The sequence below is a fragment of the Helicoverpa zea genome, unplaced genomic scaffold (genome assembly GCF_022581195.2).
Source record: "Helicoverpa zea isolate HzStark_Cry1AcR unplaced genomic scaffold, ilHelZeax1.1 pri_000016Farrow_1_scaff_6_deb, whole genome shotgun sequence".
Taxonomy (NCBI): domain Eukaryota; kingdom Metazoa; phylum Arthropoda; class Insecta; order Lepidoptera; family Noctuidae; genus Helicoverpa; species Helicoverpa zea.
This window is the reverse complement of record NW_025899712.1, coordinates 4,957-17,415: the sequence shown is the minus strand read 5'-3', so window position 1 is coordinate 17,415 and position 12,459 is coordinate 4,957. Positions and strand designations below refer to the sequence as shown.

The window sequence follows — 12,459 nt, the reverse complement described above, 5'->3', positions numbered from 1 at the left end:
AAGTATTATTATAGTAACCGTCATCGTTTTCCGTAAATGTGATGTGTTTTACCCAACTTGTATAGCACTTTACATTGTTAATTTACAAATAGACGTATTTTACGCAAACCATTCAAATGGCTTAAGTATAGTATTCTAAGAAATAATAGTTGGTAATTGAATAGCAGGCGTATGACATAAGTATGTTTATGTTTTTGACGCAATTACAATTCTAAATAAACGTTTGCCTATCATCTTTTGTTTTCCACGAGTGAATTTTCGCGAAACGAAAATAAATTGGTACGTAGGTATATTGATGCTTTACCAGTAATATTATCGATGTATACTTTTGTTTAGGAAAAGAAAACGTTTGTTAGCAAAGATGATGCATCTACCTGCATATTTTAATTTTAAAAATCATATCATAGGGCATTCAAACTGATAGCATGTCGGCGACGCCGGCGGTATTTCTTGAAAATCGGCCAACTGCACTGGCATATTATAGTGCACAAGCATTTGCGCAGACAGAGACAGATATGGGTGAAATACCTATTTATAAATGTTTTTCTAGCATTTAAATTTCGATGATTTTGATTTGGTCGATTCTTCTTCTTTTCGAATAATTGTGACGGTGTCAGTTTTCCGTATCCAGACGTCTTTAAGTTCGCAGCTTTCCATATCATTCTTTATGATACTCAATTTTTTAACGACGTTAAAATCATCAAAATCCTCCCGTTGTGGATTAGCAGCGGTGAGGGAGTGTCAGACTAAAACCGTCGTGTTCCGTCGTAGGCCTTTTATGTACCAGGGCCGCGGTAACTCTTTCGAACAATCCCGCAGCCCCTTATGATAGTCATCCACCTGAGTTTTGCTCTACCTCTTTGTCTTTGATCCTTTGGGTATTTTGACATTTCAGTTTTAAATTGAACTAGGTAATAATCTATATTATAGAAACTTGTAGGTGAGTCAATCAGAAATAATAGTGACGATAGTTTTCTTGCTATGATTCACAACGAACTACTCGTGTTGCATCATTGTTTTTTCGTTCCTTGAATTCAAAATTAAGAATCAAATCAAAGGAATCAAGCGTAAACTGTTCATGGTGACTGCAAGTGAGACGAATTACGATTGCATGACGGTTCGACGCCTTTAGAAAAGCTGTCATACTGGAGATCTTGTAGCGAAATATTGGTAGATAAGTAATCTAGGTAATTGATAATAATTTCAGTTAACTTTTACTTACATTAGAAAATGTAGAAAAAAAAAACGAAAACAAATCTATTTTCTTTCAAAGTGACCTAGATTTTCGTACAAAAAGAAACAACTACCCACATATTGTACATTTAGAAAATTATTTTTGAGCAGCAAAGAGACATCCCACGGTGACGAAAATAAAAAAGTTGGTATTTTTGTCAATGCGGAATCACGGGCAACGAGCATGTGTCTGATCCAAAATAATTCTGAGTGTTTGTTTTTGTTAGTCTAGTAAGTTTTTATGAAGATAAAACCAGTGCACGTAATATTAACTATCAAACAATGGATTTCCTTATCAATAGAAAAGTAATTCTTGAGGGAAGTTTGATATAATTCACATACTTTAAATAAAACTAAATCTATATTTACTTACAATTACATAACTTGAAACGAATAAATTAAGTCAAAAAATTTGTCCTCATCGGTAGTTTACCCAATAGGCTGGTAGCAATGCCACGTTGACTGACAATACTTAATTGCTGAACGAATTAGAAGCCAGCCTCAGTGAAAAAATGAGCTCTCAGACCTAATAATACCTGGAGATTTGCAAGCTGTATTCAACAAATAAAAATCGAACTCTAAAATATTTGTTTCAAGTCGGTGCATTAATTAGATTTGGAGATTAGCGCGTCCGAACAAACAAATTCTTCATCTTTATGATACTAAGTACAGATTTCTCTATGATCAGAGATAGAAAACATCTATACCTGTATGAAATACATTTCGTGTCAAAAAAATCAACGTTTGTGCACGTTACATGCTTTTACCGACTATCATAGCGTAAAGTTTTACCTTTTAAAACCAATATGTTTCACAGTTTCAGTAAAGCGTTGCCAAATATTTATTGGTGCCGAAATTGGCACTTGTTAGTTGGCCCCAATGTTTGTTAAGCAAATGTTGGCCCGAACTTAATTTAGAATGTAATTTAAGCTCTGTTCCGTGCGAGGAATATTGAGTCAGGATTTCGATGTATTGACTTAGAAGTTCAATGATCGAATAGTATTTGTATTATGTTTACAATTAACACACAGTTTAAGTTTATAAACAATTCAATAGTGATGAAATTAATTTATTTCGGTGTTGTATCAAGGAATCATTGTTTATTTATTCATCTATTAAGTACGATCAGGATTTGGATGAATATAATTGGAGAGGACGACCAAAGGAACGATAGATGGAAAGAATGTTAGGCACTTGTAACAGGGCGGCAAACAGAAGATTATGCAAGAAGAAAAATGCTGAACACTTAACAACAGTGAAATAATTTTTCAAAGTCGCTTCTGTAGTTTCGGAGCCTTTACAAACAAAAAAATGTTCACCTCTTTATTATATTGCTATAGATATTTGTTTGTCCACAGAGCTGGTATAAACGCTGGTACATCTATGACTGAAGCTGTCGAGTGGTATACCAATGCAAATGCTGCCTTGCTCAGCCATCTCACCAAGGAGATCAAGGATACAGACAGCAGCACTATATGGAGGTATATTTGTCAATGTCGTATTGTCGCACTAATAAAACATCTTCATCATTATATATATCATTAGGTCCTGCGCCTGATCTCTCTCCGGCCGTGTCGGATTGCCGTCCCATCGGGCTATGAGAGCTAAGGAATAGTGAGTGGACCTGTGTCTGCGCAAATACTCGTGCACTATACACCGTGACTTTTTAGTCGTCTTACAAAGGTGGTCCACTCAATCTATCCGACATAAAATACCACTAGACACGATTATTAATTTTATAGCCTTACTTAATTAAGATAATAGGTGCAAAGAAAAATACTGAAAAAAAAATGTTTACGTATCAAACGGTAGAAAGTAGGTACCTTCTCAACGTGCCGCGCTCCATTGATACAAGATTCGGGCAGCGCTCACAACAGGGTGTTCTTATAATCTACCTACGTCATGCATCATAATAATGTATTAATTTTTATTTTTAAATTATTCAAATCTCATATATGTTTTTTTTTTTAATATGAACGTTTACTAGTCATTGGATACATGAAGTGGGCTGCCGTTGTAAGACGACTAAAAAGTCACGGTGTATATCTATGAGAACAGCCACCGTGGCCGAAATCGACTTTGGACTATTATTATTATTATACACTATATCATCATCTGCCTAGCCTTTTCTAGTTGAGAAAAGAGTCGGCTTCTCGTTCATTGGACTCTTAAATCTTTTCTTAGTCAGCTCCTAATTTACCTCAAGTTAAAAATATTTCTGTTGAATAGTTATAGAGGAAAAAGTCTTTATGTTTCTTTGTAATGGGTAAACTCAAAAACTACTAGACTGATCTTAAAAAAATCTTTCACTGTTGGAAAGATAGATAGATAGATAGATAGATGTACTCTTTGTTATGTACACCAATTAAAAAAACAAAAACAACAACAAAACACTGATGCAAAACAAAAAAGAAAAAAAGAAAAAAAAAGCAAAAAAGGAAAGCTGTCCTCTTCCAGAGTAACATAGGCTAGATATTTTATCAGAGTACGGACAATGATTCAACCGTGAAACCGTGTCAAAACGAATAACAGGATAATGTGTAAAAATTTATGATTATCTCAATACGTAAGTACAAGGAAAGAATGTAAGCTTTGACGTCATTACGTCACTTAATGTTTGTTAATTATTTTATTGATTAACGCTCATTTTCACCAACAAATACCTAAATTAAGGGATCCCCTAAGAGCATTTACGGAACACTTAATAAGAATTTCGTTTTCACCAAAGTTTAGGTATCCCTTATCCATAGTTATTTATGTCAAAATTGGGAGAGCCCTTATTCTAAGTGGCACTTAGATTAAGAGATTGTTGGTGAAAATGGGCATAAGTATAATAAGGTGACGTCTATCGGAAAGTTATGAGTCAGAATATCTTGCATAATTATCATTCTTTCCAACTTTTCCCTACTATGCGGCTCCAAAGTGATTTCATTTTTATTGGCTCAGTAGCTTTAGCATGAAAGACAGACAAACAGAGTTACTTTCACATTGATAATATAAGAAGAATAAAAAAAAAATATTTGCAGAGGTATGTATCTTACAGATGTTTAGTTAGGTTAAATTATGTACCTACAGCATATCTCACCGCTCAATCAGTATGCAAATGTTTGAGTACTGAGTGACGATTAAGTGTAATTTCTGAGAATTAATATTTATTTCTACTCTTAATATATATTACAAGCCGTTTTCCCACGGTTTCACCCGCGTTCCGTGGGAGCTACTGCCCGCACCGGGATAAAATATAGCCTATGTTACTTGCAGATAATATAGCTTTCTAATGGTGAAAGAATATTAAAAATCGGTCCAATAGTTTTTGAGTTTATCCATTACAACCAAACAAACAAAGTTTTCCTCTTTATAATATTAGTATAGATTGTAGACTTAGGTAAGTCTTCTTAGAAAATTGAAGCCACTTCGACTAATTCATAAAACAAATAGAAACAGACCACTACTTCCAACATATTTGACCTACTCAGTAGAATGAATAAGCTTTTAGATATCGCAGATAGAATGGTTCGTATTTCTACCACATAAAGTTGAGAAGCTTGACAACTTTAATTTAGCAAAAGCGGTTAGCTTAGTCATCAATTTAAGTCTAGCCAGATTGTCTGAAAGATACGTAAACGGATTAAACAGTTTTTTTTAATAATAACATCATCTGCCTAGCCTTTTCTCAACTATTTTGGGCTTGGCTTCCAGTTTAACCGGATGCAGCTGAGTACAAGTATTTTACAAGGAGCGAGTGCCTATATAACCTCCACATCCCGGTTACCCGGGTAATCCAATACCACTTGGTAAAACTGGTGATCAGACTTACTGGCTTCTGACTACCTGTAACGACTGCCAAAGGTGTTGAAATGATAGCCGGGACCCACAGTTTATCATGCCTCCCGAAACTCGGCAGGGCTTGTAATGACAAGATGGTCACCTATCGACTGAACGATGTTTTTTTTTTTTAAAAAAAATAGTAGTCGGTAATTTATTAAAATTATAAAACTAAAGAAGTATCAATCCAGCTAAGATTTTCAAAATCGACACTCCGCATCTTAACGGAATGCGGATTGTATGATTCATGAATTAAGATCCTTCACGTAGGGCAGGCAACTAAAACAATTTAGTAAAATATCATAAAAGTTTGTTAAAATAAAAGTCAGATATTACTTATTAACAACAACATGACGCATCACCATCATCTGGCTAGCCTTTTCCCGACTATGTGAGGATGGCTCCAGTCTTATCGGAGCAACTGAGTACCAGTACTGTTTTACAAAAAGTGATTGCCTATCTGATTTTTTCAACTCAACGAGAATATCTTAATAGGTACCTAGGTACTCTAACATTATAAAGTAAAAACTGTTCGTTTAGGTTTTTGAAAGTTCAACGTTTTCAATAAATATTTCTGGCTAGTCCATTCATGGAGGACGTCTATGATCTTTTTATCCGGATGCGCGAAGTAGTTCTCCATGTAGACAGTCACTTTTCTACAACAGTGTCAATTTATCTCTTCTATCATTAGAAATTAAAAATTAAAATAATCTCCGAGCCATCCCTATAATACAGAGGTATTTCCCGAGAAAGAGTGACTCAGACGGACACACGACAAGGCCGCTAAACCCCCGTCGACCACATTAAATTAACGGCACAAGCGCTGCGCGCGCGCCACTCATTTGCATCAACGCATTTCCACTAACTATGTATGTGGTCAAGATGACTAAGAAGAGATGATACATGATATATGTTATGTTATCAACCTTTTAATTTCATTATTCTTTATTGCACACATAAATACAGAGAGACACACTGAATACAGAGAGATAATGTACAATGGCGAGCTTAACCCAGTGTTGGGTTCTCTTCCAGCCAACCTTAGAGTGAAAGAGTGATTTTTTTTCATTCATTTATTTTCTTAGCAATTAAGTTCTTATTACTATTAGTCGATAGTTTGTTTGAACTCATAAATCAGTATTAAGCTAAATGGTAGTACGCACATTACAAAACTCAGTCAGGTATTTAGCCGGTATCAGACCGACTGAAAACTTTTATGGGAATTAAGATTTTATCAAACCCTTTTATCGAGTCAACTGTCCCCCAATTGTTTAGTCTGTAGTATGCGGATACACTTATGGAGAGTAATTAAAATGTGTTTAACGCTATACGTCTGCATTCCATAAAAACTACCTACTGAAATTATTGTCCCTTTGATCGGAAAAAACTGCTAATGATCTCATACAAATACCATGCCACATTATGACATGTTCAAAGAGAATTTCTATCACTTACCTCTCAGAAATACCAAATTTGTGATGCATTTTGTCAAATCTTAAAATATCTTAAACAAACCGCAATTATCCCTTCAATGAATCATTGAGTGATTCATAAACCAAGTTCAGAAAGGAGGCTCTCAATTCGACTATTGTGTATCCTACTACCTTTCAAGAACGATTTCACTTGCGTACCCGGATAAAATATAGTTTAGGCTGCATGTACACGGTGCATGACGCTGGAGCAAGTTAACATGCGCAAGTGACAAGAGCACGCGGGTGGGTATTTTGCTTTGGTACATGAGCGAGTCGCTGGACGCGCACGTTTTCAAAATGCATGTAACCTGCGCACGTGCCTTAACATGCGCAAGCCACTTGGACCGTGTAGATGCACCCTTAATGTCACCCATTGATTGCTTACCAACAATGAAAGATTTTGCAGTGGTTGAGTAGTTTCCTTTACGAAAAACCAAAAAATTGTAGTAGGTAATAAAATAAATCCGGACAAATTAACAGTTATAGCCTCGAGACACTTCGATTTTTTTGTTTTTTTTTTTTTTTTTTTCCTGTGGTTTTGGAATTCTTTTCAAGGTTGTTTCTTTTTAAAATTATTGAGGTATTAGTCAATATTTGTTTATGTTCTCTAACTAAAATACTTTTTGTCTGAGTCAGTGCATTCTTCAATGGCAATTTTTTAAAACAGTTTTAATAAATAAGTTTAGTGAGGCTAAAAACCTTCGCACGTGACAAACAAGATTAAAAGAATTTCAGCAACAGCTTTTGTTACAATTCTTATTTTAACACGAGAAAGGCCGGGCTTCATGCTATACCATCGAAGACCGCAGCGGTCAATTCATATACAGTATATTGTTATTTTTTTAAATATATATTTAGCTTAACAATAGCAAATTAAGAAAATTCATAAAATATGAAAAGAAACAAGGATATGGTTTATTGATTTCTGACACTTACGCGAATATTAGACTTTTAAATAAAACTAGGAACTTTTACGGATTTTATCGCGGTTATATTAATATTATTTAATCCCGACGTTTCGGATCCTTTACAGCATCCATGGTCACGGGCAGACTAAGGTGTTGGTCGTCTTGATATATTAGTTACAAACAGCTACCCTACATTTTGTTGATTATTATTGACAATCCGATTCACGCAAAACGAGCTCACTGTACCCTTTATTTTTACGTTTTTACACTAGTTGTTCCCTATATGCTTTCACCCACGTCCCGAGAAAACAATTTCTTGACCTCTAGAAACATAGAATTTTTAGGTTATTTTTTCCTGCAGTTTTGGAATTATTTTCAAGGTTATTTGTTTATTTTTAAATCATGGAGGTATTAGTCAATATTTGTTTGTGTTCTCTACATTAAATACTTTTTGTTTGAGTCAGTGCATTCTTTAAAGGATTTTTTTGACTTTTTACAATTATGATAAATAAGTTTAGTGAGGCTATAAACCTTCGCACGTGACAAATAGAAGTATTTCAATAGTTTTTGTTATAACCCTTATCTTTAAAAATTATAAGATAGTATTAACGTGCGTTTTTCCCTATAGGTACTTTCACCCATGTTCTTAGAAAACAAATTCTTTAAACTATCATTACACTTTTATCCAGAGCCGGGAAGTAGGGAATACGTAGGGAGACACTGCTAGTTTTGTACCTATAAATAAATCAGTGTTTACGAGTTCACCATCATCATCATCATCAGCCTATCGCAGTCCACTGCTGGACATAGGCCTCTCCAAGTGCACGCCACTCGGATCGATTTTCGGCTTCTTTACGAGTTAATTTTACAGTTTTATTACGTCCCAACTTTAGAGTTCTAAATAGAATACATAGTTAGAAACAACATTTAACCCTGCCATGTTTGCCAACAGCAAACGTTCAATGGCAGAGATTAACCCTTTGGTTACGATCGGCTATAGTCTATGGTTATAGTCTATCGGCAAACTTAATTAAGTTCGTTTTATTCATTTATGACTTTCTAGCTTCCGCTCGCGCCTTTGCCCGCGTGGTGTGTTGATAAAAAGTACCTATCTACACACCAAATTTCAACCAAATCAGTCCAGTCGTTTTGGCATGAAAGAATAACAAACATACATCCGTACATTCTCACAAGCTTTCTCATTTATAATATTAGTAGGATTTATAATATTAGTAGGATAGTAGGAAGTAGGATTCTATTCAATAAAAACGTTTTGGGATTTTATGTTAGTTTAAAAGATACCTATCTTTCTTGTTTATCTATCTTATATGAACCTCTTTTTAGCAATCTGACAAGAAGTGTGAAAAATAAATAAAGGGTACCTAGTTGTAGATAACTGTGCTGAGGAAATTAGATAGTGGCTCCATGTAAAATACTCTGATGCACCTGTTTAGACTGGAAGCTGACTCCAACATACTTTAGGAAAAGTCTAGTCAGATGACGCTGACGAATGAGTCATGTCTTATCAACAAAAATCCACTATAACAATCAATTCAATAATTTAATATACCAAAAAATCGTAATGATGTCATAGATGTGATAACTAATATATTTTATTTTATCCTCTTACGTTAGAGATAGTCATCAATGTTACCATTTTATCCTGTAACAGAGTTATCTTACATTGAGGTAATACTAGCGGCTGACTAAGATACCAATTAAGGGTGATTCATCGAACACCATGAAACACCATGATGTCTGATGACAAATGTTCTGAATTACAGTATCTTTTCGTTATTTTACTGAATGATAACGTGACTCACTCATGTAGCCATACTTTTTTCCTTGCGATGAGTGAAATGTAAACAACGAATGATTGAGATGTCGTTTAGCTGCCAACTTTCAAAAGTCAAACTGCTAAATTGTTAAACCAATTTAGCAGTTTTAGCATATTGGTTTAGCAATTTAGCAGTTTCACTAATGTCTGATAAAAAGATGACGGAATTCATCTCGAGGAAACCTGGACTATAAAGTCTGAAATCACCAACCCGCATTGAGCAAGCGTGGTGATTAATGCTCAATCCTTCTCCGTGTGAGAGGAGGCCTGAGCCCAGCAGTGGGACGATAAAAAGGCTGTAATAGTAATTAGCGTTAACAGGCCAGAAAATTAAAGTTATGAAAATATTTTTTTTCCTCTGGACTTATTAGTCATGTTTATTTTTCGAGGAAAAAAGATTTGTATTAATATCGTTGTATAAGATGAGTGACTGACTTTGAATTGCTTATTGTTTACAACGAATGCATTTGTTTTTTTACAGAAGTGTACTCAATGACAATATTCATATATCTAAATCATGCGTAACGATCGCGTTCAATTTCAGATTGTTATACAGACTTGAAAACAAACGTATTTGCAACATTGTTGCTCCTTGAATATTTACTCAGAAATCCTTTTTATTTAAACTTCAAATAGGTACCTAGAGGTACAAAGTGGATTACATACAATGTCTAAAATATGTATACTAAATCTGTTCATTCTCAATCATTTTCAATGCAGTGAATTAGTTTTTGCGAAAATTCTGCTCATGGTTGAGTAATAGCCGCACAGGTCGATAAATCATAAAGTAGGGCAACTCTTGGCATGGTCTGTCCATGGGTGGGTCACCTTTTTACAAAACGCATGTTTACTTCATGGGTTCCCGTCATTTGACTGACATCTTTGGCAGACGATATGGTAGCCAGAAAGTCTGATAACCAGTTTAAGGCAGGGGTATCGAGTTGCCCAGGCAAGAGAGTTGAGAATGTCAGATAGGCAGTCATCCCGCATTCGCTAAAACTAAAAGCACCACAACGTTAGGAAAAGCCTAGGTAGATGATGTTACTCTTTGTTTTTTTTTTCAATGTTGAGAATAGTTAGCATCTACATGCCTACATTGTTTTATCTATCTTCATGTGTCATATCCTCTTCCAGGTATCTCGTTGGTTTCAAGAACCTATTACGCAGCATCGAATGCAAAGGAATCGGCTCTGTACTGGGCATCAACTACTTCGCTAGAGGGTACCTACAACCCCGAGCTTATGAACGGTAAGTATAATCATTTACGATAAAGAGGAAGGGATCATGTTCTCATACCAGTCTGCCATGCACATGAGGGGGAATTGGCTGGATACCGTAAAACCGCGGGTTCACTCACCTGTCAGAGTGGCAGGCAGACAAATGAAAGGGTTTGCCGTGTCAAAGAAATGGTAAATAACTTTTTCCTACCAGGTACATCTCTGAGAGTCAGATGTACGCTACAGTTTAAGGGCACAAAAAGCGGTCAGACTATATTTTCATAGTTAGCTATTTAATTATTGTATTATCTAGGTATGCCATATGATCATAATATATTTCCTCCCCACATACATTTGACTAGTAAGTGTTTTCTCTTGCCAAACGTTCTAATTGCAAGGAAAAATGGTAATTTTTATGAAGGATTGATTTCAAATTTAATTTTGGATTTAATACTTTTCGCAGGTATATAGCTCATATGGTCTTGGGGCGTGATTTGCTGGACAATACTTTGAACTTGGTCCCATCGCTGATACCCCTGCATAAGGATATCAAAGAAGACAGCTTTGAGTATCAGGATCTAGAGAAAAAGTAAGTAGTACAAATTGTTTTTATTTACAAGAAGTTTAACATATAAAACTTATGTTAGTACGAAATATAGGTACTAAGAGAAAGGTGATTATATTGGGGAAGATCACTATCCCTTATTGCAATTTTTATCAATATCGAATATTGCCCTTATAACAATGTTATTTTGATTCAGTGCATCATGTCTTCTTTATCCATATTTCTCTGTCTGACATCATGTCACAAGTGATATTCTTTCTAGCGTTCTTTTCCATAGATGCAACAATTTAAATAGGTTTTCTGAACCGTTAAAGTTGGCTACAATATCAATTATAGATTTACGTTTAGTACTTTTGTCGGAAAATCATCTAATTACTCTTCCCACTGTGGGTGCAGCATAAGGGAGTATCAGACTCTTACTAACTAAAATCCACCATGTTCCTTCTTAAGCCCTTTATGTACCAAGGCCGTGATAACTCTTTCAAACAATCCAGCAGCCCCGGCAGGCTTTGGCCCTGGTGGGCGTCACTGGTACTTGGTATTTGAAGATAGGTCTTAAACTAATTAATAATGATTTTCACCAGAAACCAGCAGATTGTGGATAACAAACACCAGGATGGGAGCGTAGCTGACGCGATCGAGTATTTCGACCAGACTGCTACCTTTCTCGACAAACTACGGGCGGTACAGAAGCAATTAAGAGAATATATAAGGTAAGGAAAATTACATTCAAGGTATATTTACTAATATTGTAAAACAGAAGATTTGGTTGAAAGCACTTACCTTTTATTTACACGCTTTTTAACCGACTTCCCAAAAAGCGGAGCTTCTCAATTCGACCGTTTTTTTTATGTTTGTTACGCGATTACTCAGCCATTTTTTAATCGATTTTGATTATTCTTTTTTGTTTGATAGCGTATACTTCCGAGGTGGTCTCATTATCATCAGTTCAGGATCTGATGTTGGCTGGGAAATCGAGGGCAACTTTCGAAAGTGGTAGGAATACATAGGATGAAAACTTAACAATCAGGTGTTTGCTTGATAGCACTATTCAACAGTGAAGGTTTTGAGCTGACCTGATGATGGAGACGAGATAAGGTCGAGGGAACTCGATAACTGAATATGTAAACTGTCTCGTGTTTGGGCTTATATTATTCGTATTGACGAGGCCTTTGCAACAGTGAGGGTTTAGAGCTGACCTGATGATGGAGACCAGAGAAGGTCGAGGGAACTCGACAACCGAATATGTAAACTACCTCGTGTTTGGGCTTGTATTATTCGTATTGATGAGAACTTTCCAGTTATGGGGATAGTGACAAATATTCTTATCACTGAAAAGCTAAAAATAAAAAAAAAACTTTTTACAAAAAAATAAAACCGACTTCCAAAAACACATTTCAAT

At 35.4% G+C, this 12,459-nt stretch overlaps 1 protein-coding gene across 1 annotated transcript in view; it reads left to right on the top strand.

The window, feature by feature from the left end:
* Positions 1-11,774, top strand: part of LOC124645555 — a 28,322-nt gene extending 16,548 nt beyond the window's left edge. The window contains exons 5-8 of the mRNA XM_047185367.1: positions 2,592-2,714; positions 10,410-10,523; positions 10,956-11,081; positions 11,642-11,774. Coding sequence (XP_047041323.1) covers positions 2,592-2,714; positions 10,410-10,523; positions 10,956-11,081; positions 11,642-11,774 — 496 coding nt within the window. The remainder of the gene's footprint in view (positions 1-2,591; positions 2,715-10,409; positions 10,524-10,955; positions 11,082-11,641) is intronic.
* The last annotated feature ends 685 nt before the right edge of the window (positions 11,775-12,459 follow it).